This window comes from Rhineura floridana, chromosome 5, assembly GCF_030035675.1.
Source record: "Rhineura floridana isolate rRhiFlo1 chromosome 5, rRhiFlo1.hap2, whole genome shotgun sequence".
NCBI lineage: Eukaryota > Metazoa > Chordata > Lepidosauria > Squamata > Rhineuridae > Rhineura > Rhineura floridana.
In genome coordinates this window covers 73,598,922-73,626,914 of record NC_084484.1, presented here as the reverse complement: position 1 = coordinate 73,626,914, position 27,993 = coordinate 73,598,922, and the positions used below count along the sequence as shown (strand labels likewise).

Sequence of the window (27,993 nt, the reverse complement as noted above, 5' to 3'; positions counted from 1 at the left end):
AATTAGGATATAGCTGTTTCCTCATCCCACATACCCATAGGTGCCTGGAATTCTATAAATGTACTCTTCTGCCAGCAGGGAGAGGTTGACATAAAGTTTATTAAACACTAACACAAGAATATTCACAACACAGTTGAGTAAAACAGTTAACAGTGTTTACAAATACCTTCCATAGCAAGCGGATATTCTCACACGCAAGAAGAAGTCATTCTGGGGGGCAGGATTTATTATTTATGTATTTATTAGATTTATATCCTGCCCTTCCTCCCAGTAGGAGCCCAGGGGGCAGATTTAATCTAGCAGTGGAAAAAGAAGTAGCAGTAGCTGTTTGTGGTACCACTGAACTCCTCCATGACATAGAAAAACAGCATGTATATTATTTCTGGTTTTTGGAGCGCTCTTATAGAAAGTCAAATGAAAATCTGTATTTGTGATATGAGTCCTTCCGGTTTCTGGTGTAGCTTGTCAGAGCACCAGATGTTAACAACAACCGTCAGCTAAGATTCATACCATTTTAAAGGTATTTTGGATAATCCATTGTGATAAACTTATTTGCAATGTAAGTATTAATAGGAAGTATAAGCAAAAAAAGTTACCTCAAAATTATTTTCTGTATCAAATCTGTATCAAAATTATTTACGGGAGCTGAGGCTGAGATGCACTGATTTGCCTCATGAACAGGTGGAGAACTACTTTTCAGCCTGAGGGCCACATTTCCATCTGGGCAACCGGAGGGGGGGGCAGAAGAGCAAATGTGAATCTTACTGTTGTGCAGTAGGCTAATTTCCACAACAGACCTCTATAGCCTCCATCCAGGCAAATAAGAAGCATTCTCTGAGTTCAAGGATACAGTCCAACCAAGCAAAGCCAATCAGGGAAGGTACAAAGCAGGGCTGGTATGGAGAGTGTCTGTGTAGGGATATGGCCTAGGGAGGGGAGTTCTCAAGGGCCAAATAGAGATGGCTGGAGGGCTGCATGTGTCCCTCAGGTCTGCCATTTCCCATCCCTGGCTGAATGCTACCAATTGCCTTTACAGACGACGTGAGATTTCAACCAGTGACTTCTCCAAACCTCCCTCGCCATTACACTGCTGCAGGGAAACAGGCTATCTTCACCCAGTTGCAAGACATCTCCTGGTTTCTCAAGGATGCTACTAGCAGAGGCACAAGACCTATATACACAAGTAAAACCTATGAACAGCGGCTACCGAAGCTTATAGCTACAACATGTCTCCTCAGTTTATCTTTCCCACCTCATGGCAGTTTTGTATATACTCTTAAGCATCTGAGGTGGGAAAGATAAACTGAGGAGACATGTAGCTACAAGCTCCTTTACGTATCCCAATATTTATCATCTGAAAAGTTCAGTTGACAAACTAGACTTCCTTTGCAGCAGTTGTCTCAAATAAGGTAACCTCCCTATGCTCCAAAAAAAGTGTTTAATGGTTTATGAGTGGCTGCTATTCAGTTCTACCTCCAATGCTTAAAAACCTCCTGCAGAGTGAAGGCTGAGATTTAGCCTCATTCCATTTGCTCAGGGTGGCTTATCCTACGAAACATTTTCCTAGAATGTGACCAAGCTATACCATTTCTTTAAAAAGCTTATTATAGCTCAATTTATGGTTTGCTGCTAGTGAATTTCTCAGGCAATGCCAGAAATAACACTGAGACTGAGGATTAGTTGGCCATTCAAGGACAGACCTACTACACAGTCTTTTCCTGAGACGGAGATACTTTGATGTTTGCAAAACCTTTTCAAGGAATATCAGGATGATTACATCAACTTTTTCATCCACAAGGCGCTGGTGTGCCAAGTAAAAGGCCGTCTTGAAGTTTCCGCTTGTAATATACCTGTTTGTTAGCACAAATATAGTTTTTCTGCTCACTTGGATACTCTCAGAAAGGTTATCCAGGACTGGCTGACCTGGTAGCCAGTCTCTATCTTCCAAGCATAAATGGAATCGTTTCTCTGTCCCGTCTTCCAGTTTTCCAGCTAATTCTTTTAGGACCCATTCGGTCACAGCTGAATCTTTCTTATCGTAAGCAATAAAAGCATCATACACTACTTTAGATGAAAGACGTTCATATCCATTTAAACTGGCAGTGCAGAAATGATAGATATACCACACATCCCAGAAATATAAGTGGCTCATAACTGCGATCAGCATCAGAACCATGATGACTGAGACAGACAATAAGTACAGGATCTGGGAGAAGTTCAGCTCACAAGTATTCAAATCTAACAAAACCATACTTTTCCCTTTCCATGCACCCGGGCCAGCACAAGTCACATCTGTTGCCAGGAAAGGAATTGTCACATTTGTCTGATTGATCCAGGAGACAAACCACACAAGATCGCAGTCGCACCTGAAAGGATTACCATGTAAAAGTAATGTGTCCAGATTGTCAATAACATTTTTTGGGAAGCTGAAATTACTAAGTGTTTTGATTTTATTGAAACTGAGATCTAAATATTTCAGTTGGAAAGCATCTCGAAGAAAGTTTTTTGGCAGCTTCTTGATCCTGTTGTTTTGCAGAGTGAGGTTTTTCAGGGTCCTAGAGCAGTTGGACAGCTCACAGGAAACTGTAATCAACTGGTTGTTGCTAAGATCCAAGGCTTCTAGGTTTTTCAGAAGCGGGAGATTTTTCCATTGGAAACATTTCAGTTTGTTCCTGCCCAATATTAACACCGTGAGATTTGGAGGCAGGCTCCTAAACACATCATTAGGTAAAAAGCTTAGAGAGTTGTCAGAAATGTCAAGAGTCTCCAGGCTGGTCAGGTTCTTGAACAGTGACCAGAATTCAGCAGTCCCCTCCTGCCATAAAACATCTAAGCGATTCTTTCGAAATTCTAGTGTTTTTAGTGAATTACTGGCCATGGCTTTATCAGTGGATGTAGAAATCTCATTCCCATTCATGATCAATGTTTTTAAATTTACCAGATTTCCAATAAAGCCCAGCATGTGAGTGACGCCTTCTGCCTTAAAATAATAACTATTATCACTAAGGTCTAGAACTTCCAGTTCTTTCAGCTCTTTAAAGGCATCTGTATTTAGCAAATCAATCCGGTTGTTAGAAAAATCCAAATATTTCAAGCCGGAAAGATATTTGAATTCAGTTCCTTTCAAAGTTTGGCTCATAGCATTACCAGACAAGTTAAGGCACTTAAGAAAAGTGAGATGCTTGAAATCTGAGGAATTGATAAAAAACATGTTGTTTCTGCTTAAATCCAACGTTTTTCCATATTTGCTACAAGACAGTTCAGGCAAGAAATAAGCAGCTTCTCTGTCTTTACATTTGCAACTTCGACCATATTTGTCATATCTGAAATACTGCACATCTTGTAGCACAATACTATTACTTTCATCTCCTGAATGCTCAGGGAGAGAGTTAGACTTAGCACTGGATTCATTTGAAATGAGAGATATTTTATTGAAGGAAAGATTTATAACTTGAAGACCTGAGAAATTTTTGAACATAGTCACATCAACGTTCCTGATGAAATTAGTCCCAAAGTCCAGCACCATAAGATTTCGAAGAGGAATTAATTTGTGTAAAGTATGGCGACCCAGTTCCGAGAAGATGTAACCCCTCAAACCTAAGAACTGCAATTGAGTCAGATTAGAAAATGTATCTGATAGCTTCAAATATTGAGGGTATGACCCCAGTTCAAAATTGAAAGACAAATCCAAGCTTTCTAGTTCAGGAAGAAACTTTAGAAAATGGGCTTGCTCAATTTCTTTAGCCAAATAATTTTGTGAAAGATCAAGCACTTTCAGTTTCTCAATATTTTTAAACCAGTCCGGATCCACTGCGTGAAGGGAGGTGCTGTGCAGCCGCAGGACTTCTAATTGCTTTAAGGAGTCAAAGGCATTGGGATGGATGAAAATACTTGCCTGACCACATTCAACACAATGATACGGAGCATTGTGACAGCGAGGGCAGTTGCCACTTAAGTCAAGAATTTTCAAGTTGTGAAGGTTGGCTAGATCATGCTCACTAATATTGCGTATTACATTATTATAAAGGTAAAGTTCTGTTAAGGAGGGTGGCAGATTCTGTGGGACATTTGATATGTTATTACTTTTTAAGGATAACACATGTAACATTCTGAGGGCCTGAAATGCTGTTCCGTTAATATCATAGGAAGTGTGGCAGGGATTGCGGTAATAGCAGTTTTGACCCAGGAAGAGACTTTCTAGGTTGCCAAGTCCTGACAAATTATTGATGGAAAAAATGTAGTTTGCTTCAAGGCTCAGAAGACGCAAATTTGGAGGTAGATCCAGAGGGATTGCTGAGAGCTGATTTGCATCTAAGTACAGTGATTTCAGTCTGTGGAGTTTGGCAAAACTGCGCGGTTTGATCATTAGACTCCTGGTGCACGCATGATCCTTAGGGCCCAACATGTGAGGAACACAGTTACACCTGAAATCAATTTCCTGAAGATTCCCAAGGTTGTCAAAGTAGCTTTGGGCAATTGTTGGGATGTGATTAATGGCAAGTGTCAAGTTAGTAACATTGGTAGGAATTTCTTCTGGGAATGTTGTGAGGCCACGTTCAGTGCAATTTACCACTAGATATTTTTCTGAGCTAGAATTCACATCACAAGGCAAGGTTTTGTGAAAATGTATGGCTGGAATCATCTTTGGAAACAGGGTCATCATAGAGAAAAACAAAGGATGGATTACCTAGAGGGAAGGGAGAATGCAGTCACAACAAACTCAAATTAAAAGACTTCGCATTTCAGTATTGTAGCAAAAACAACAAAGAGTTAAAGACAAAACTTTGTATAATGTAGACTACAGGTTCCTGCTGCAAATAGAGTATTTATAAAGTTTAGACAATTTCTGAAGGGCTTACTACCATAGTGGACAGAAATGAGATCCCCCCCCCCGCGCCTTATCATACTAGAAACCGGGGCCATCCAGTGAAGCCAAATGGTGGAAAAAAAGCACTTTTTTCACACAGCACATGAACTATGGCATCTGACACCACAAGATGCAGTGATGGCCACAACCTAGATGGCTTTACTGGGGAATTAGACTAATTCATGGATGATGAGGTTGTCATTGGTTATTAGCTAATTAAGAGTAATTGGTTTTAACATCTTAATAGTTTAATCCTGTTTTAATGCTGATTTTATATGTTTATATGTTTTATATTTTTATAGGTTCTTGATATGTATTTATTTTTATCTGGAAGCCGCCTTGAGTTCCAGTTTGGAAAAAAGGCGGGGTATAAATAATAATAATAATAATAATAATAATAGTAATAATAGTAATAATAATAATAGTAATAATAGTAATAATAATAATAGTAATAATAATAATAATAATAATAATAATAATAATAATAATAATAATAATAATAATAATAATAATAATTAGCTATGACTATTAGTTCTGATCCCCCAGGCTCAGAGGCAGCAGAACTCTGCACACCAGTCCCTGGGGAACAGCAGCAAGAATGTGTTCTTGCCCTCATGTCCTATTCCTGGGCTTCCCATCGGCATCCAGTTACCTACTGCGGAAAAGTGGATGCTGGGCTAGATAGGCGTTTGGTCTGATCCAGCAAAACTCTTCTTGTATTCTTATGTTCTTTAACCACATTATGGTTTAAGCACTTTTAAAAAGCAGGTCTTTAATCCGAAAGGAGTACGAAGTACAGTGAAACCAACCCTTCACCTTGTCTTCTATCGCTATCCTTGACTGATATTAAGCAGTTCTTCTCTAGCCTGGCTTCAATACTGGAAGCAAGCCAGGCAAAGAGAAAATTTCAGCACTCAAGGCAAGGGATGGGAGAGGCTGGTTTCACTTTCCCTCTTCTACCCTGCACAGCCCTTTTTGTGTAAACAGAACAAAGGCCTGCCTGACATACACACAGCTGCCCTGCACATCTACTTTGGCCCCTTGGTAATGCTACAAACATAATGGTGAAGAGTGGAACATGGCTGCAGAGGGAAAAGCATATCTGCTCCATTTTCCCATTTCTGAACTGCTAACTGCAGCTGCTGTCCCAAGACATGAGAGTGGCGAAACTGACTAGTTGAGTCACCTTTATGTCTGGGGAAGAAAAAACGAAATTGACTGAATGGCAGGATGTGTGTGTGTGTGTGAGAGAGAGAGAGAGTGAGAGTGAGAGAGAGAGAGAGAGAGAGAGAGAGAGATTGCACTTTTTTCTGTTTCAAGAGCTACTACTCATGTAGGTAAATGTCCCCCCCCCAAAAAAAACCCCTAAGAAGCAGTTCTGATACATTAGAAAAGAGTATGTTGTCATAACCATTATTGAATCACTGCTCATGACAATTGCATCAAGATATACATGTCTGCTGCATGGACAAAGCTAGTTTAGTTGTACTGCACTACTGCTTGAAGAAAATATAGGTGATCCTGGGAATAATTGTGTGTGGTCAAAACTATGAACAGGCTTACCTACTCTTTGCAAGGTCTACTTCTTCTTTACTAAAACCCTAAAGGTCCACTGATGTGTGTTAGATTCTAAAGAGCAAGAAGGCATTCTCAGGATTGTTATTGTTGTTGTGTATTTATATCCTGCTGTTTTACAATAAGTACCTAGAGCAGCTTATAAAAAAGTATAAATAGAAACATTAATATGTGAATTCATAAACATGGCCAAGTGCTCTTTTTTAACCAAACATAACATATTCTCACAACAAGGATATCATATCCAGATCTCAGTATAAGGATCTCTTAACATTTAAGACGTATGTACTGGATTTGAAATTTGATATATGCAATTGTTTTTTAGTAGTTTTATATGTAATTATATTTGTTTTGTATATGTAATTGTTTTATACAGTGCCTGAAAAAGTATTTGCTCCCTGTGTGATTTCCTGTGTGGTTACATATTTTTGGCACTGAATGTTATCAGATCTTGAACCAAAACCTAATATTTGAGAAAAGGGAACCTGAATGAAAAAACACAAATTTTTCATTCTTTAATAAATAAATGAAATAACTAAGTTAAGCAACACCCCATGCCATTGTAGAAAAAGTAATTGCCCCCTTAGACTCAAAACCTGGTTACGTCACCTTTAGCAGCAATGACTGTAACCAAACGCTTCCTTGGTCAATCTCTCACACTACTGTGGTGGACTTTTGGCCCACTCCTCCACGCAGAACTGCTTTAACTCAGTGACATTTGTGAGTTTTCAAGCATGAACTGCTCCTTTCAGGTCCTGCCACAACATCTCAATTGTTTCAAGATGCCTCATAGGAGGCAATTCAAACATGAAATAAGGAATAATAAACAATAGTTAATGCTGTTCAGATGAAACCATAGTGTGTGAGCCTGCCCTCTCTCTGTGTCCCTTAGATGCTGCAACAAGGAGGAGATCAGAAACAACTGCTTCCTTATCCACTAGTTGCAGTTTGTCACTGACTCAGTTCACATGTTTTCAGTGGTGGCTGGTGGCTCCATGTCAGTGAGGCAGTGGAATCTGCTCCAGGTTTTAGTCCAAACTTTCAAGGTGTTGTCCAAGGTTCTGGGCAGCTCCTTGAAAGTTCAAACTAAAACTCAGAGTGGATTCCACTGCTCCACGGACATGGTGCCACCAGTCTCCACTGCATGTAATGCTAAACCAAACCATGGTTTAGCGTGAACACATGAGCATGCAGGCTTCCAGAGGGGAGACTGTAGCCAATTTGCTTCTTCTCCAGTCCTGCCACTGCTGTATGCTGTGAAGCTATGCCATAGTGCAGCTTCATGTGTTGTGCTTGTGATTTATCTCCCTCACACAAATCACAGGCAATATACCACAGAACAAACCATAGCTACAGTCTGTGGTTTGTCTGGAAGGAGACAAACATGAACCTGACTTTGGACGACATGCTAAGTCAAACCATGGCTTAGTTCATAGCAATGCAGCAGCAGCAGCAGCAGCAGCAGCAGCACCAAGACCAGAAGAGAAGCAAAGCAGCTACAATCTCCTCCCCAGGGATCCATGCATTTGTGCAAAGCCATGGTTTAGTTTAGCATTGTGTGTGAACTGGGTCAATCTGAATTAGTACTGCAGCTTGTTTTGATGATGGCTTATCCCAGGAGAGGGTAGCTTGCAGCCCAAGGCCTCAACCTAATTTCAAAAGCCCTCTGAAAACAATACACTCAGGTCTCTCGCAAGAAGGAACTTCATATCTCCTAGCTGCCTGCTAACCAGTGAAAAAGAGGAGGAAAGAAAAGGAGCAACCATGCCTACTTTTAGCTCTGACCCCTGACAGATTACTCTCTCCCCTGTTTGATGGAATGCAGCCCTTGACAGAAAGAGCTTGTCCACCTCTTGTTTATTTAGACAATCCAGAAATGTAAACTATGGTTTGAAGTTGACTTCTCTGGACAACCACTGCTAAAACTAAAAATAGTTTGTCCCAGTTCACATATAACACATTGTGGTGATGTAATTAGTGACCCTGGGTATCTGGTAACAATGTATAGACACACCAAATCATTTTATTTTCTCTCTTTACCTCCATATTTTTAATGAGATCGCTGTTCAGTTTATTTGCATTTGATTTAGGCACCACAATTTACAGTCTTTATTTACAGAACAGCCTTTTGATTTTGAGTTTTTATACAGTAAGTGAAGATTAATAATTAATCTCAGAATTAAACCTGTCCCCTAATTTAATTTGCAAGAGCCAAAAACAACACACTGCATGCCAACTGGTTTCAGCTGAAACATAATTAACTGCCCAAGAAATGGGTGTTAGTAGATGTGAATGCTCAGTTTAGCAGCAAATTATGTTAAAAAGCAGATGCTTACCCTGAGTCCCAAAGGTGTGCACCGGTATTTCTTTTCTCTCTCCATGGTGGGGGAATGTGAACAATTTCTTGCAATTTCTTACCTGTGAAACTGAAGGCGGGAGCAGAGTGCATTTTTAAAACGTGTCAAAAAAAGAACTTTCCCTTTGGTCAGCTGAGTTGGGATGGAAGCATTTTGCTCAGATGAGCAATGATTATGCTCTGCCACAACTTCTATGATAACTTCTATAATTTTGTTGAGACAGTTTGAAAAAAGAATAAATTGTTCCCACTCAGAATGGCTTGTGGTTTCTATGAGTGAAGATAGAACAGTTTGGCTTGGTGTGTGTGTGTTATGTGCCTTCGAGTCGATTACGACTTATGGTGACCCTATGAATCAGTAACCTCCAATAGCATTTGCTATAAACCACCCTGGAATACTGAGGCCCTGTGGACAAGGGCAAGGCTGTTGCTCAGTGGCAGAGAGCACACACTTTGTACATAGAAGGTCCTAGGATCAATCCTGGGTAGATGCGAGAGAGACCCCTGCCTGAAACAAGGGAGAGCTACTGTCACTTGGTATATACAATGCTGAGCAAGATGACCCTGGTCTGACTTGGTGAAAGGCAGCTTTCTATGTTCTTATGACAAGAAAATCATTGTTGGGATAAGCTATAAAGCTTTCCTGTTCTTAGGAAACAGGTCAAGGAGAAAGGGTGGCTAGGCAAAACAGTCAGGGACTGTGTCCTCAAGGCTGACTGCCTGCTAGGAAGCTGAGTAGAAAGAGGCAGAATGGCTGATGGGCATAGACTGAGTCACCCCCATATTAAACGTGTTTTTTTTAAAGGTTTATTTTTTAAAACATGTTTAACTGTTGTTAAGGATAAAATGAAATCCCCAGCGCTGTAAAACTATAGTTCACCTGTCCTGATCTAAACCAGCTTGGGCTTCATGGGAAATAGAACCAAAGTGGCCTTTATTTGACTTTTGATATAAAATGTCGGTTTATTTCCTTGTGACCTGACCCTTACCTACATTCCAGTGGCTCGCATAATAAAAGCCAGTGTAAGCTGGAAACTTCCCTACTATGCATTTCTGTATCACATCCCTTTGATATGTAAGCAATAGTGATATCATGCCTGCCTCCAGTTTAGGGGGCGCCCGGTTGCAGCTGGACCTCCCCTCAATAGTTGCCTTTGTCTGCTCCTGCATAGTGCTTATCTCAAGGACATGCGAAATGTGCAGACATAGAGTCTAAGAGATAGTCTTGATGTTTCCACTTTGTCCTTTTCCCTGTACCCCTTTTGTCTCCTTACACATGCCCCAAAGCTATGACAGTTAGCAATTGCTTCTTTTGTATTTTATGACGTGAACCTGATATTGTATACTTCGGGGTAAGCTTATATAAACTGCTAAACACCAATAAACGAGGTTCCCATGCTGGCCTGCTTCGGCGAGTAAGTATTGGGTCCCCTTTGCAAAGGTTTTGTGTCGTGTTACTTGATCTCTGATAGTGGGTTCATTTGTACTCAGCTCCGCACTCTTCCCGGGTGTCATAAGCGAGTTGGGGTAGACAGGACAGCTTGCGTGTTGGGTTTGGACCTAACAATTGGGGGCTCGTCCGGGATCCCTTGTGCGGACCCCCTTTTTGCCATTGCACCCCTTAATTTGATAACAGGCGCCACGAGAGAATTTTCTCGGTTATCAATAAAAGTGGGCGGCTTTGACATTTTGGGGATAAAGCACAGTTGAGGAAAACCCGCTATCAGACGTCATGGGAAATAAAGGGAGCGTGCCGGTAAAGGACAGCCCTTTGGGAATAATGTGTATGCTGTGGCAAGAGGAGGACTTGTCTGTGCGTGAGAGAGGCCTGAAAAAGAGAAAGATGATTGAGCTCTGTGCGGTAGCGAGACCGCGGGTAACTGCAGTATTGGCACCGGGTGAACGGTAGCCAAAGAGTGGCTCCTTTAAACCCGTTCCTTTAAGAGGAGTAGGGGAGCGGATTGAGGTAAAACATTCAGATTAATTGCATTTCTGGCTCCTATGGCAGATGGGAGTGCAGAGATTGCAGGGTTTTTACAATGCTGAAAGACAGATCTTTGACCGGTGAGGCCCCCCCCTCCAAGTTATTTTTCTGAGGATGACTCAGATAGAAGAATGATTTTAAGTCGTTCTATTATGCTTTCCGCGCCAGCACCGCCTTCCAGCCCCAAAGGCGGGGCTCCTCGGCCGGCGCGGAAACAAGTCTCTTCCGATTCAAGTGCTGAGACGGAAGAGAAGGATCCAGGATAGGGGCCCTCAGGGGGGAACGGTCACGCGCTTGCGAAAAGGAGAAAAAGAGAAAAAGAGAAATGGTTATTGACTAAGGAAACGCCATTGATTGTGTGAGACCAGCCGTACCTGGACGCCCAGGGACGGGTCAGACTCCTAGGTGTGTAAGGCTTGTGTTTTCCCGGGAAGTAAGAACGTAAGGATGGTAATAGGAAGATTTGCATAAAAGAAATGTGTATGAGTTGGGTACCCAAGTGAGAGGTTGTATGCGTATAGCTTTTTTTGAGTGTATGTATGAAAGTTTTTCTGTGGGTTTGCTTTCAAGGGAACTTTCCTTCCATTACTGTCGTTCATAAATCATGCTGATTTTACCTTTTCCTCTTTTAACTGCTTGGATCAGCTGCGCTGCCCACCTATTCTCTTAGTAGTTCTTAGCATTTTTTTAATAGAAAGTATAGGATTTGAACTAAGCGATTCCTTTTAGAATGTCGGGGTTTCTTTTTCTTTTGTTCCTGTACTGGGTTAACTCCTTCTTCCCTTCCTCCTTATTTGATATGAATTTAGATTATTAAGGGGGTTTTTTGTGTTTGTCTGTCTTGCTTGCTACAAATTACTTGTGTGCATCTTCCTTCCTGATGTAATGTTTTATATCTTCCTTATCTCAGTCCTTGCCATTGAGGAACGTTTTATTTCTTTGGAGCTCCCTTCCTTTTCAAGCTTCTTAAAATTGTTTTCTCCAGTCTGTTTAAACCGTGGGATGATTGTTTTCTCTGCAGCAGTTTTATGCTTTAAGTCTAACGTGATCCTTATGGTTTGCTATGTTTTATATAAAGACGGATTGGCTGTGTTTTCCTAATTATTGTGCTGTCTGTTATGTGATTGTAACTTATTAAATATAATTTCTTATTTCAGCCCTTGCCGTTTGACATTAATCCCAATAGCAGATGTTCACAGAGGGGGGGATATTTGTCTAGAATAAGTTTTGCTTTTCATTATTTGTCAGTTATTTCTTATCTTGTAAATGTTACGTTTCTTTTGACGTGGTTCTGGTTTTTGTTTGTTTGTTTTGTTACTGCATGTTGAGCCAGAATTAAGAGATTGGTTTCCCCCCCCTTGTTCTCTAGATCTAGCACAAACGTATTAAGCATACATCTTGAAATCAGGAGAAGATACTAGAGTTCCTTTTGTTTAGATTAGACCTGAACCTTGGCTGTTGCTTGTAGATAAAAGCCTGGCACAGTTAGTTTTTCTGTCAGTGGCCAAAGGGGCAAAAATAACAAAATTACTTTTGAAACTATTCTACCCATTTACCTGTATATAAAGGGAGGCAATTGTAAGTGCCAACTAAATTTGTATGTAGTGCCTTGTGGGTAGAAATGTTTTCCTCCCCCCATACATTTTGACAGGGAAGAGATACCCATGAATTAGAAAGGTTGTAAGTAAAATGAAGGATTCTAGGAAATAAGTTATTTTGATGGTAGAGGAAGAATAGTTTGAGAAATAGTTATTGATGGTAATAAGAAAAGGGAAAAATGACAGGAAAAGGGAAAAATGACAGGAAACAACAAAATGTTGTATGTGGGGTTTTTTCTCTCTCTTCTTCATCATTGTTGCTAGATTGTGGATTAGAACCTACACCTGTTTAAACTTTTGAACTTGAGTAAAATATATATATATATTTGGAAGTCAACAACAAAACTTCTTGAAGGTTCTTTCTTCCATAAGGAAAATAAAACCTCTTCTTGAGGTACTCGATCCCAGGTAATTGTTTTAAATTTGTCTGTGAAATGTATGATTTGCCCATTTCCTAGATAGGCAAAACTGAGGCCACCTTGCTGTTTAAACCTAATGTGATGCCCTCTTGTGACTAGGTAAATTCATTAGCAAAAGGGGACCAAAATGCAGAGCTTCCAGCCACAGTAATTGTTTACCTCATATTAGAATTCACATTGGGAATCAATATTACTTTGCTTCCAAAACAGAAACTCATCCCCAGTTGCTCTTTGACTGAAGATGGACCAGGACTTTCAACAGGAAAATGCTTTCCTCATTGTCATACCTTGTGCATATAAATCACACTATTACTAATGAACTTTTTTCTTTTAAAATGACGTTCACAATTATAACGCATGTTAGTGCATTTATTCCTTGACAGGCACTTAGAGCAACTGCTCTACATACAGGATGAGCACCATTGGAACACCCTGCTGATTTGGAACAGAACTTAATCTATTTGTGCCACTAACATCTCTTTGTTTTGCATTCATAGCAAGAGGTACAAATCCTTTTTCTCTGCTTTCTGTGGCTACTTTTCATGAGCAAGGCTCTACATAGCCAGAGGATGGGGAAACTCAGGAGTTTAGAATATGTTGTACTGTTGTGTGTTTTGTCTGTCTGTTGCAAAAACAATATTTTGGTTTTGTCCACTTTGATCAGAAGTCTCATCTGTGGCCATGGATGTTTTATTTTTATATTTTCCTTCCTGTACTGAAGTGTTTTCTCCCCAAGGAACATTTTCCTTTTGCGTGTGTATCACAGAAGATTTTTATTTTGAGACATTTTGGACTCGATCTTTGAAGTGGTCCAGGACCAGAACACGATATGCAACTGGCATGCTATTTTCCTGTATTGCTGCAATAACAGCATAGAGGCCTGCTTCATTCTACCTAACCACAGAACTATTTTCGGGCCTATTTTGGCCAGCAACCTGAAACGGGCACCTTGTGCAAGTTTGCAATCTTTTCATACAGTCCTTTCTTTGCCTAGCATCAGCAAAAGACACACATGTTCAGTGGAAGCTAACTGAACATGAACAGGAACAGGAGACTTTGTGCAAGCCATCCCACAGTGTGTTTATTTGTTTTATTTACTTGTTTTCTTTGTAATATTTCCATTGTAATATTGAATGTAACTGTTTATGCATTGTCCTTTAAGAATGTGTTGTTGTTATTGTTTTCCCTTCATAATTTATATGTTATGGCTGTTTTGTTCTTTAGATGTTTTTACTTTTCAAATCCTTCTGAGTGATTCTGTAATAGGGGTTTACTGAATTTGGCTACTTCAGATGTGAGGTTCATCAATGTGAAGTTTTGACCCATTTGTTTATTTTCTCACTCTGTCATTACAATGGCTAGGAATAGGTAACAATTAATGTGAATGGATGTCAACACCATAAGAATCTAGGAAGATGATAGTTTGGAATTCCATCAAGATTGCTTTTCTCTCAAAATGATTAATGTATCTTATGGCCTTTTCATGCTAAGAAATGAATTAAGTTCAACTATTGTATATTCTGGACATGGGTGCATGTGCCTTAGAACATTTTGTGATTATGATGTTATTGATAAGTATTATACACAACCTATGCTAACATTTCAATAGATGCCTTTGTGGTATTAAGGAAATGGTAGGATGTGATTTTCCATTTAAAGTCCCTGTATGGATCATCCAGAGAATATTAGTTAATCCAGATTTGTTTCAACACCTCAAACCCATCACATTAGGTTATGACCTAGCTGATCTTCAGACACTACTTTCTCATCCTATGTACAGAAACAATTAGAAGCAGTTAAACAAATGGGGGAGCAAGTACACTCTAGATAGCACATGATTGCCATACAGTCATTTACATTATAGATAAGCACTCACAGATATAGTAACATGGATGTATTTGGAATTCCCTGTTTGGCTGGGATAAGGATGCCAAAGAAGGTTTAACCCTTATAATGCACCCCATTGTGGTGATTTGAATTCTGATCTTTGTCTAATTAGCCCTTGTAATGTGTATCCATCTCATATGGCACAGTCACACCCTGGAAGTCAGTATTGGAGCCAGGGGGCAGAACGGTGCTTGCTAATATGTGAAAGGTCATCTGTGTACATCTGCCTTTCACATAAAAGGAGGGAGTGGTACGGCTTGGCTAACCCCGTTTTGGTTCAAGTGGAATCTAGGAGGTGCAAAAGCCAAGAGCTATAACTTCCACCCCAACTCCCACATACCCCCACGGCTGGTAATGCGTTCCAGAGGTTTTGTGCATAGAAAAACAAGGGCAGAGTTAAACGCTGTCGCATAAATGTTATCTTAATCCTTGGCGGATACACCCCCATCCACAGGGAATCCCATTGCTCGTTAGAAATAGCATTAGTTTTCCTTTTTTCTTGACTAGAAGCACAAAATATATACAGACATAGGGGGTCTTCTTATATTGAGACCCCCCCACTGGCCTGGACTTTACAGGAGACAGGGACAACCAAAACAAGGAACACACACTTCACCACATGGATAAGTGGGAGTCCCCTTTGTTACTTAAGGAGTACAGTCTCCTTTGCTTCCTGCTACAGCTTAAAGGAGGTAGAGGAGGGCTGGGTGATAAGCGGTTTAGTAAGAGGTGAGGTCTGTGTGACCAATACATGTGATATACCCACTTGAAAATGGCAATTGGACTTTGAAGAATGGGACATAAAACAGTGGGTAAGGTAATATTACTGTTGAGATGGTAGCATTTGTTGCATTTGATTTTCCTTAGGTCACTGACTTGTTCTTTTCCTATGGGGCTTAACGGGTCACCAAATGCCTGCTGGCCCTTGGTGGCTCTGTGAATTTTGGTCTAGCTGGCAGAAGATATTGTTTTATGTGATTATAGTAATAGTTTTTTTATTATTATTACTGGATGTTGTTACTTGCAATGTATTTCTAATGCTATTCAGTTAATGTCTATAGGTCTCTGAGTTTAGTTTTAGGGACCAAAACCAAGCAAACGGGCCATTCTAGTAGTATCAAAAGGACCAGTCATACTTGACAGTTCCTTGGTCGATGTACTGAAAAGGAAGTTGAGCAGACTGACGCAAGATTGTGTTTTATGTTGTAATAGTTATAGTATTATTAATAGCTGTTTGTTGCTGTATACAATGCATCCCAAATTTAATCCAGCTTGCTTCCGCCTGCCTGCATAGGCTGATTTCTTCATTTTCCCGAAAGCCTCAATCTGCTATTCCAAATTTGATGCAATTGGCCTCAGTCTGTATAAACAAGCTCACACTGTCATTTTTCCGAAAACCGCAACCAACTTACATGGAAATGGCTTTGAGACCGATTTGGCAACCCAAGCAAGGTAATACAGCTACCTGAGAGACTAGAGAGTCTCTCAGGGCTGAAAGGGGGGATTGTTAAGGATAAAATGAAATCCCCAGCGCTGTAAAACTATAGTTCACCTGTCCTGATCTAAACCAGCTTGGGCTTCATGGGAAATAGAACCAAAGTGGCCTTTATTTGACTTTTGATATAAAATGTCGGTTTATTTCCTTGTGACCTGACCCTTACCTACATTCCAGTGGCTCGCATAATAAAAGCCAGTGTAAGCTGGAAACTTCCCTACTATGCATTTCTGTATCACATCCCTTTGATATGTAAGCAATAGTGATATCATGCCTGCCTCCAGTTTAGGGGGCGCCCGGTTGCAGCTGGACCTCCCCTCAATAGTTGCCTTTGTCTGCTCCTGCATAGTGCTTATCTCAAGGACATGCGAAATGTGCAGACATAGAGTCTAAGAGATAGTCTTGATGTTTCCACTTTGTCCTTTTCCCTGTACCCCTTTTGTCTCCTTACACATGCCCCAAAGCTATGACAGTTAGCAATTGCTTCTTTTGTATTTTATGACGTGAACCTGATATTGTATACTTCGGGGTAAGCTTATATAAACTGCTAAACACCAATAAACGAGGTTCCCATGCTGGCCTGCTTCGGCGAGTAAGTATTGGGTCCCCTTTGCAAAGGTTTTGTGTCGTGTTACTTGATCTCTGATAGTGGGTTCATTTGTACTCAGCTCCGCACTCTTCCCGGGTGTCATAAGCGAGTTGGGGTAGACAGGACAGCTTGCGTGTTGGGTTTGGACCTAACATTAACAGCAGCTTGATCTGCAGGCAGTAGCCTCTATGCAATGAAAAGCTTCGCCTGCTAGTAGTTTGTGCAAAAACCCAAGCGTTTTTTTGTCTTTTTTTGGTAAAAGTGCAGGAGCAGACCAAGCAGTGTTGGCTGTTCTCTATTCGCAGCTCAGTAGACATGTGTGGAGGAAGCAGAAGCCTAATGGCAAGGAGGGAGGGAGGACAAGGAGTTGCAGACATTTTGGATTATAACTCCTGCCAGGACCTGCTGGGGCGTTCTAGTCCAAAACATCCGGAAGGCGTCAGGTTGGTGAAGGCTGTTTTAATGTCTGTATATTTGGCCAGGCCAGAACATGTGAGGTTGGGACATCCTCCCCCCTCCCCAAATAGCATATTTCTTTTCATGTCTGCATTGTAGGGCAGGGGTGGGGAACCTGGGGGTCTCCTGCTGTTGCTGGGCTCCAATTCTAGGGCTGTGCACAACCTCCCTATGGGCACCCTGGCTGGGATCTGAGGGTTCTTCAGGCCAACCCGCTCTGGGCTGACCTTGGGACCACCCCCCTGCCCCACCTCAGTTTCGCTCCCAAATAAGTTGGGGGGCAGGGCTAATGTTTAACTAGGGTTTTAAAACCCTAATTAAATATGTAGCAGGGAGAGGGGCGGGAAAGGAGACTTGCATCTCCTCTTCTCCATGACTGAGACGGGGGTCAATTGTGCAGGGTGTTGCGATGCCATCTCCCCCCCACCCAGCATTGATGGGGGGGAGGCATTGCAGCGTAATGCAGAATCCCCCCATCTGCTGAACAGCTGATCAATTGGGGGCAATTCTTAGGAAAGCCACTTGCACAGCATCCCCCTTGCCATGCAGAACTGCCAAGGGATTGGTCCTGCTGGCTGGAGGGGGCAGGCAGGCAGGCAGGCAGGCAGCTAGGCCTACCTTCTCCCAGAAGACACAGCAAGGGATCCAAGGTATGTCTTCGCCTTTTCTTGAAGCTTTCCCGCTCTGCCTGCCCTGCGCCCCACCCCCTGACAGCCATGGATTGCTCTGGGCCATCCAATCTGACCTGTGTAAATGTACTGCCTTCTAGTTGATTCTGACTTATGGTGACCCTATGACTAGGGTTTTCATGAGGCTGAGAGGCAGTGACTGGCCCAAGGTCACCTGGTGAGCTTCATGGCTATGTGGGGATTCAAACCCTGGCCTCCCAGGTCGTAGTTCAAAACCTTAACCGCTACACCACACTGACTCTCTGTGGCTGCCTGAACCTGACTTGGTGAATGCCTAAATGCCTCCAAAGAGGACAGATTCAGTTTGGGCCTCAGCTGAACATGGATCACAGCCCTATCTAGTTCCTATCAGCCTCAGCCTGCATGGCCAATAGTCAGGTACAATGAGAGCCACAGTACAATAATACCTGAAGGGCCACAGGTTTTTTATCCCTGTCTAGGGTGACTTTATTGCTTTCTGTTTTAGAATAACAAGCAGCCATGTCAGTAAGATAAAACCTGCTCTAGCAACACCCTTCTATATGCAGTTCAAATGAGGAAAGTCTTGGGCATAGTTACCACTCTGACAGGCCCAATATCTTGCAATGTTTGTATATGTTTATCTCAGCCCACTTGTCCCATTCCAGCTGACTGAGTCATAAATTATAAGCAACCCACCTCGCACATGATTATTATGTAACAACCCATCACTTTTGGTATCTAGGTGGGACCTAAGGTAGCTATCCTCAAGTCCCATTGAGCTCAGATTTTCTCCAGAGGTAAATATAAATTTATAAATATAAGGCTTAGCCTCTGATGTTTTGTGGTCTCCAACTATATGGAACTATCAATGACAATTTTCTAAACTGACTAACCCCTATATTAACCTTGTTTTGCAGAGAGATAATATTCATTAGATATTTAAGAAAATATACACTTTTACAGAAGGCATCAGGTAGGAATGGAGTAGAAGAGAACAATGAATTTTCAAACATACTTCTTGCATGCAACAGTCACTTCCAAATACAAACACTCAAGAATACGTGGAAAAAATGAGCCTACCATTCTCTGCAGAATTTTTGGGGGTGCTGTGAAAGATGGAGATAAGAGTGAAAGAAGCCTTCGAACTGCAGGTCAGGTACAAATGAGAGAGATGACAGAACAAAGAAGGATTAATGTTTCTGTAAACTACTTTGGTACTTTTTTCTTTTAACACCTTGTAAAATTAATAGCTTGTGAGGCAGCTGTCACCAATGCCCACTTCCTCAAAGGTTAAAAATAGCTTGGGGCTTTGTCTTCAAAGCATGAACCTATCAGTGCAATGAAGCGGTCATAGGGTTAGTTTTCATTGTTAGTTTGTGTCTGACCTGTACTACTTCAGAATGCAGGTTGGGACTCAAATGATTTGATGTTCCTCCATACATGAAAATAAATGAAAATCATAAAAATCCCCTGCATGGAAGGGTGATGAATAGGCTAGGACCCTCCTCCCTGACATGGTTGTTAATAAATAAGCAAAATGTTATCCTACTCAAACATTAACACTGTTTTTCTTAAGAATATCCTATTTACTTATTTCTTTAAAAACATATATATACCGCCCTTCAATTCAAAATTTGCAAGGCAGTTTTCAATCATGAATAAAAGAAAAGTATGTCATCTTATTTAACATGATAAAAACCAAAATAAGACTATCCTGACCAGAAAAAAACCCTGTGTGTGCAAAAAAGTCAAGGTAGCATTTAATTTAATACATGTTTTTACATGCAGCTAACATCATCTATAGAACGATTGCTTTGTAAAATATCATTGTCAGCTATGGCTAATGATATAACTTTTTTAAAAGCAGACTGCACGTTTGCTGCTTTGAGTTCTGAATTGTGTATATCCCTGGGGAGCAACCAGCTATATAAAACAGCCAGTTTGAAGAATGTGTGAGTCCCCATCTATGGCCTTTCATCCCCTCCTCAGATGGCGGCTTCTGGCAAACTTCACTACCTATAGCAGCTTCTGCTCCTTCACTGAACGTTTAATATTGTTCTGAAGAACTTGAAAGCTGGAACACAACTTCATGACAGTTAGGGTGATCCTAAATATGGACCTGCTGTGGCTTTTTGTGTTTTTTTAATGAACTAACATGGCTACCTACAATTTATGTGTCCTTCACTCTTGCCTCTAGATTGATAACTGGTAAACCAGCTAGCATGTCTCAGAAGTCAGATTTGGCTGTGGAGCCACTAGTTTGTGATCACTAATATCACCTGGATACAGTGGACTGGATAGGGGCTGGCACATTCAGATTCAGTCCAGATAAGGCAGATATAGTTAGTCAATAGATGGCCTGGTTCCTGGTTGTGAGCGCAGCCTGTTCTGGATGGGACTGTACTCCCTCTGAAGGATCATGCTTGCAGTAAGGTGCTCCTGAATGCACAGATGGCTGCTGTGGCCAGGAGTCCTTTTGCCTAGCTTCAACTTGACTGCCAGCTGCACCACTTCCTGAAAAAAGCAGATCTGGCCACAGTAATGCATGCCTTAGTTAACGCCACCCAGCTATTTTATTGTAACATGCTCTACATGGGACTGTCCTGGAAGAGCATTCAGAGACTGCAGCTGGTGCAAAATGTGGCAGCCAGACTGCTTTCTGGTGAACATTTGTAGACCACGTTACACTGGCCTTATATCAACAACACTGCTTTTGATTTGTTTTTGGGGCCCAATTCAAGATGCTGGAGCTTACCTGTAAAGCTGTAAATGGATTAAATCAAGGATATAGGACGACTGCCTCATCCCATATGAACCAGCTGGTAAATTAAGATAATCTTGCAAACTGAGCTAATAACTGAAAGATCATCTTACCCTTTATATACGAAGTTGGCCACTGTGTTTTGTGGGTGAGGGCCTCTTGCAGATACCACCTTATCAGGATGTCCATTCCGCACAATATAGGAAGCGGACCTTTAGTGTTGTGGCACCTACCCTTTGGAATTCCCTCCCCTTAAATATTAGACAGGTGCCATCTCTGTTATCTTTTTGGCGCCTACAGAAGACCTTCCTCTTTTAACAAGCCTTTTAAGTAGAGACCTTATCCCAGTCTGCATCTGTGTTGGAATTGTTTTTTAAAGATGTTTTGTTTTATAGATGTTTTTAGTGATTTATTGCCTGTTTACCACCTTGGACTCCTTTTGGGAAGAAGGGCAGGTTATACATTTAACAAATAAATCTTCAAAGGCCCTGTTTATATGCCCCACTATCAAAGGAAGTTCCATTCATTGGAATGTGGGATGGGTCCTCTCTCTCTCCATAGGGTTAAGGCAGCCCCATTCCCGATGACTTTTGAGTGGGCTGCAAAAAGATTATTCTGCTTTTCTTTTAATGGTCTTTAATGAGATTGAAGATTTTTAACTCTGCTGTTCTTGTTTTTTAATATCTTTAATGATGTGTATTATTCTGTTTTTATTTTGTTATTGTTTGGTTCGGTTTTGTATTTTTCTTGCCCGCCCTTTTTGTAAACGACCTTGGGGGCCCTTCTTAAGACCCAAAGGTGTTTACAAAAATGTTTTACGACCAAAAAATCAATCTACTCAATTTTATTGGTTTGGTTTGTATTCTATCATGGTGTAAGTGATGCACAGTGAGGAAATACAAGTTAAAGTGTGCCCCCTCTCCCAAAACCTTCAAATTCCATCATCTTACACTGCTTGGTTAATTTTTGATTGCCATTATTTGGAAAAGAATACTTCCTAAGTTCTGAAGGTGACCCTGTGTCCTCTTTCACAGAGGATGGCCCTGTGATCCAAGACCAGTTTACAGATGAAGAACCCTAAGTAGTAAGAGAAGGGGCCTTGACGTTGTCCATCAGCAGCACTGAACAACAGCCCGAGCAGTCCTGATCCTTGTCTTCCCATTATGTTGAAATATGTTTCTATTTATAGTAATTAGTTCTAAATTGGCATCTATACATATAAATTAGTATGTGCAAATTGTATACAAATCTGTGTCCTCTCCTCTTTTTTGGGGCAACATGTGACTGGCCATCTAGTAAGTTTTGCCCATAATCCTTTTGAGTTTAATGCCATCCCTACATCATAAATCAAAGCAGCCTTTTCATTCTCCTGGGTGAATATGCTACAGTTCCCCTATATGCTTCCAGGTTTGGGCCAGTCTGACATTGCCAGGACCAAATAAAAAATGGAAGCCACTGAAAGCCAGAGAGAGCTCACCTCCACATGCTTTCTCCCTCTCCAGCTATGCTTAAAAGGTAAAGGTGTCCCCGCACTTGTAGCGCGAGTTGTTTCCGACTCTTAGGGTAACATCTTGCGACGTTACTAGGCAGACCATATATATGGGGTGGGATTGCCAGTTCCGTCCCCAGCTTTTCTTTACCTCCCAGCATACGCCTGGTACTCATTTTACTGACCACGGATGCATAGAAGGCTGAGTGGACCTCGACCCCTTTTACCAGAGATTCGGCTTCCTCCTTTCGTTGGAATCGAACTCCAGCCATGAAGCTTTGGCTGCGTTACCGCCACTTACCATTCTGCGCCACTATGCTTACCAAGGCTTTTTTCCTCCCCCACCCCCATGTTTGGAGGAGGCTGCCAGCTATCAAATGGCATTCTAGTTTCAATTCACAGTGAAACGAAACTTAATTATGGAGTCATTCACAAGCTAGGGTTACTTTCTTTTCATGCTAAAGTCATGCAGGTGTGATATCCTGTATGCAAACCAATACAGATGTTTCTTAAATAATAATGGGCTGCCGTTTACAATGGACTTCCATGAAATTCCACTTTAAGAAATGAATATTATGCTGCTGAGGAAACACTCCATTAAGGTAAAACATATCCTATGGAATACAGTTAGGTAACTGTGGCATTATGAGTGTAATTGAGGGCGGGAAAAGGACAATTGTGGCTACCAAAAAGCACCATGTGCAAACCTCCTGAAATAATACCCCTGAAACTAGCCAACCAGTGACTATGACTATGGGAATTACACATACAAGCAAATAATGATACTGTCACTAGAGTGGCTGTATACTATAGTCAGCATTCCGCAATGTTAAATTGAAAATATTCCCCCATGACATTCTGCTGCTTCCCATAAGCGCATTTCAAAACAAAACCTTACAAAACATATAGTCCTGAACTCAGAAACGCTTGCTTAATAACCCTCTCAATTTTCATGGCAATACACAAAACAAGAGTTCAAAGAGAGAGAGAACAACCAGAGCCCTTTTGGACTTTTTTCTGTCAGAGTTCTCATAATCTATTGAAATTAATTAAATATCAGCCATGTTCACAGAGTACCTGTAATCCTATTATTGACCTTGCCCCATACTCTGACCTTCATCTTCTGCAGTTTAAAAGTTAAAAAATGCCTGGCTGATTTTTAATTAATTTAAGAAATTTAGCATTGAACTCAATGATAGGGCCAGGCATGCTCAGTAAGAACCAACTGTCCTTGTTCTAAAAGCCAGACTCACAGCTGCTGGGCTTGGCTAATCAGGGGACCACATCCACACCAGACCTTTATTTCATGTTAGTCAATCCTGGCTTCCCCCCAACAATCCTGGGAAGTGCAGTTTGTGAAGGAGGCTGAGAGGATACTCCTATTCCCCTGACAGAGCTCCAGTGGTCAGAGGGGTTTGAACAGATTAAGCTTTCTGAGGGAAGCAGGGCATCTCCTAGCAACTCTCAGCACCCTTCACTAACTACACTTCCGAGGATTCTTTGGGAGAAGCCATGACTCTCCAAAATGAAATAAAGGTCTGGTGTGGATGTGGCCAGGGACAGCTTTGATTTAAATTTGGGTGGGACACTACATGTACCTGCTGTAGAATAAAAAGGTGGGGGAAACGCTGAAAAAGAATGATACTGTTCACAATGTTTTCCTTTTGGAAAGGAAAGGGGCTTCCCCTTTGCCCAGTGCCCACCCACCCAATCTCCTCCCCCCCTGCCCTTCCCCCAGGTCAATTTCACCTATCCTAAGCATGATTGCACAGGAGTAAATCCCATTGAACTCAAAAAGCATGCAAATGATCAAACTTGCCCTCCCTTCCTCCTACCCCTTCCCTCCTCCTTCCTTCCCTTCCCCTTCCCCATGGTCAGTTTTACTTATCCTAGGACTACAACCTGGGAGACCAGGGTTCGAATCCCCACACAGCCATGCAGCTCATTGGGAGATCTTCAGCCAGTCACTGCCTCAGAGAAAGGCAATGGTAAACCACCTGAATACTGCTTGCCACAAAAATCCTATGCATAGGGTCGCCATAAGTCGGAATTGACTTGAAGGCAGTAAATTTTATTTTCAAGTATAATTGCATGAGAGTAAATTCTATTGAACTCAATAAGAATGCAAAGGATCAAACCTGCCCTCCCCTCCCCTCCTCCCTCCCATCACCACCCTTTTGCCCCTTTTCCCTCCCCCTTCCTTCACCCCTCCCCCTCCCCCTCCAATTCCCTCTTTCTCCCTCCCCTTCAACCTTCTGCTCCCCTCTCCCCCCCCTTCTTCCTTCCATCTACTCTCCACTCCCCCTCCTCTTCCATGGTCAGTTTTATGTATCCTAGCCATGATTGCATGGGAGTAAATCCCACTGAACGCAATAAGCATGCAAATGATCGGACCTGCCTTTCCCCTCCTTTCCCTCTCCTCTCCCTTCCTCTCCTCCCCTCTTCCTTCTTCCTCCTCCCCTGTCCACTCCAGGCCTGCCTCCCCAAGGTCACTTTTACCTATCCTATGCATGAACGCACAGGAGTAAATCCCACTGAACTCAACCATGCAAATGATCAAACCTGCACTCCTCCTCCTCCTCCCCTCCCCCTCCCCTGTGGTCAGCTTAACCAATCCTAAACATGACTGCAGGGGAGTAAATCCCACTGAACTCAATAAGCATGCAAATGATCAATCCATTCTTGCACAGGATCCCATTTCTTACCTCCCAGATTAAAAAGCAGAGAAATTCACTAACAGGCAAAAAACCTTGCTGTCTAAGAACATTCCTATAGCCCACAGATATTTCTGTCACACACTAAAAAGCAGGGAAATTGGGCAGTTGTAGTGAATTCACCAGGGGAGCAGGAGACCTCACTTTGTCTCTGAGATATTGTACTGCCCTACAAATTGGTCAAAATGCAAACACCATTTGGGTTGGTCTTTCACAGTCCAATCCACTTCCTGTGTAGCTTGGAAGAATTTGGTACCATGTGCCTCTGAGCATATGGTGAGTGGTGGCAACACCTGTAATCAGCCCAAATAACAAATAATGTATGTGCTGTGCTGATCTTGTTTTAGCAGGGAGGAAGCAACAATATCAAAACAGCTGATATAGTTCAGATAGTCACTTTAAATATGTTTGATTTAATTTGCAATTTTAGTGAAGTTTCCTATAGTAAATCATTCCCTTTTGCCTCTGTTCCTGTGAATATGTGAAGTACAGCAACACCCCGCAACACTTAAAAAAAGCTCCAAAACAATTGTGGAATAATGGCACTGACTGTTCTGCAGAATAGTTTCCGATGGACATGAAAGTGTCTCAGTTTGCACAAGATAGAACAGTGGGAGGGGAAATATTTTGTGGCCTATTGCCGAAATAAAACACAAACACCATTCATTGGGTTAAATCATGGGCCACTTTATTAAACGGAATCAATTAGAATAATGAACCTGCAGAGGGGAAATCAAGTGCGGGAGCATTCTGATGATCCAGGCAAAGCCTGCTTGCAGCCATAGGGCAACCAAACCCTTGCCTGAGCCCGGGGCTGCCCTGTGCCAGACCCCAGCTCAGGCCACACCCTGAAGATGTGTAGGGGGTCCAACCCGCATCACCGCCCCCCGGAGCCGTGAAACTCTGAGCGGATGAGGCACATTGGCCCCAAAGGCGGCCCGTGTTCTGCCCCCGGGCCGTTTAGCCCTGAGCTGCAGGCCCCCAGACCGCCAATCGCCCCCAAAGGTGCCTAAAGGTGTCACCTAGCTGCGCTTTCCCTTTAAACCTTTTCCCGCACTTCTTTGCCACAAGTGACCATTGATATATTAAAGCTAGAAACAGACCAATCAGCCTATTAACCCCAAAGGCACCCGTGCTAACCCTTGACCCATCCCCCCAACCACAGTGTGGAGTAGGCAAAAGAAACCTGCCAGCAAAGCGAGGCAGGCAGGCCAAAAATTCCTAGTCGGCCCCGTAGCGACCAAATGAATCACACTGCAGCAGAGGGAGGGTCGGGCGGGCACCGCCAAAATTCAAAGGAGGGCGGGAGGCTGGTGGAGTGGCCTTAAATGGCCTTCAGCCGCCCTGCCTCCTTCCTGTGTGTCACGATGGCGCACCGCGTGCACACCCGATGGCGGCCTGAGCTTCGGCTGTGGCCACAAACTCGCCCCTTTGCCCGGAAGTACCGGGCACGGAACGGGATTGTGGCCTATTGCCGAAATAAAACACAAACACCATTCATTGGGTTAAATCATGGGCCACTTTATTAAATGGAATCAATTAGAATAATGAACCTGCAGAGGGGAAATCAAGTGCGGGAGCATTCTGATGATCCAGGCAAAGCCTGCTTGCAGCCATAGGGCGACTAAACCTTGCCTGAGCCCGGGGCTGCCCTGTGCCAGGCCCCAGCTCAGGCCACACCCTGAAGATGTGTAGGGGGTCCAACCCGCATCACCGCCCCCCGGAGCCGTGAAACTCCGAGCGGATGAGGCACATTGGCCCCAAAGGCGGCCCGTGTTCTGCCCCCCGGGCCGTATAGCCCTGAGTTGCAGGCCCCCGGACCGCCAATCGCCCCCAAAGGTGCCTAAAGGTGTCACCTAGCTGCCCTTTCCCTTTAAACCTTTTCCCGCACTTCTTTGCCACAAAAGGGGGACAAGCCTCTGCTTAGTCTCCCTTTACCCCACACCCGATAAGAATCTTGTGCAGACCCCTCTGCAGGTCCATCAGGAAGATGCCATCGTTGCCCCACAAACTGCATGTCCACGCATGCCTGCTACTGAGGGCCTTGCCCTCCATGTCTGACCACAGCAGACGACCCAAGGCTACCGAGGCCTCAACTGCATGTCCTCACATGCCTGCCACTGAGGGCCTTGCCCTCCCTGTCTGACCACAGCAGACGACCAGAGGCTATTGTGGCCTCAACTGCATGTCCTCACATGCCTGCCACTGAGGGCCTTGCCCTCCCTGTCTGACCACAGCAGACGACCAGAGGCTATTGTGGCCTCAACTGCATGTCCTCACATGCCTGCCACTGAGGGCCTTGCCCTCCATGTCTGACCACAGCAGACGACCCAAGGCTACCGAGGCCTCAACTGCATGTCCTCACATGCCTGCCACTGAGGGCCTTACCTTTCCTGTCTGACCACAGCAGACGAACAGATGCTATTGTGGCCTCAACTGCATGTCCTCACATGTCTTGCCCTTCAGTAACCAAGGTAATTCCCACCCAGGGGAATGAACACCACCTGCAGAACCTTCCGCCCTGAACCCTGCTGGAACAACATGGGTAGGAGACCATTCCAGTGCATACTCTGTCGACCCAGCCACCAAACTGTGGCCCACCATCAGAGGCCCAGCTGTGAACCAATGTGCGTTTGCGGCCCCAAGGCCAGCCTATGAGATCATGCCATGGCTGCAGAGTAGGCTGCGCGTTTGCTCCATCCCCATCCAGCAACCTGCCAAAACAGAAACAATCGTGAACAGTTGGGTCGCGGACCTTCAGACTCGCCCCCAGGGTGAATGTATTCCATGCGTCCCCTACTTCCACCTCCTGACGGCCTGCACCTGCATATACCAAAACCAAATAGACTGTCCCAGGTAGGCAATTCCACTGCCGGGTAGGCAACCCCCATTCCGGAGGAGCATGTCCCTCAAACCCCCATGGGTCTGCTCCCAGGCACTGCGACACGAGACTGAAACTTTATAAGGGAAGATCCCTCCCCCTGAATATCAGGCAACCAGGCCTGTAGCTTCAGGCCAAAAACACTATAATGCTGTCATGGGGAAGTGTCCAGTCCAGGGGGAGGGTAAAATAATGTGGACTGACTCTTGTACCCCTGGTCTGTCTGGAAGTCTGACCTGGCCCCCAAACACCCTTGCCCCCCATCCGGAAGG

At 43.0% G+C, this 27,993-nt stretch overlaps 1 protein-coding gene across 1 annotated transcript; it reads right to left on the bottom strand.

The window, feature by feature from the left end:
* Positions 1–163: 163 nt before the first annotated feature.
* On the bottom strand, positions 164–18,988 carry LOC133385841 (toll-like receptor 7). The gene is made up of 3 exons (XM_061629425.1): positions 18,957–18,988; positions 8,779–8,868; positions 164–4,687 (listed from the first exon to the last, which is right to left on the bottom strand). The coding sequence occupies exons 2-3, from the start codon at positions 8,821–8,823 to the stop codon at positions 1,580–1,582; spliced, it is 3,153 nt and encodes a 1,050-aa protein (XP_061485409.1). The 5' UTR covers positions 8,824–8,868; positions 18,957–18,988; the 3' UTR covers positions 164–1,579.
* Positions 18,989–27,993: the final 9,005 nt, after the last annotated feature.

Excerpts from the sequence above, each read along its gene's own strand:
- LOC133385841 (XM_061629425.1), bottom strand. The coding sequence starts at position 8,823 with ATGGAGAGAGAAAAGAAATACCGGTGCACACCTTTGGGACTCAGG. Across the intron at positions 4,688-8,778 it reads GCACACCTTTGGGACTCAGG|GTAATCCATCCTTTGTTTTT; the intron begins GTAAGCATCTGC and ends CCTTCCCTCTAG.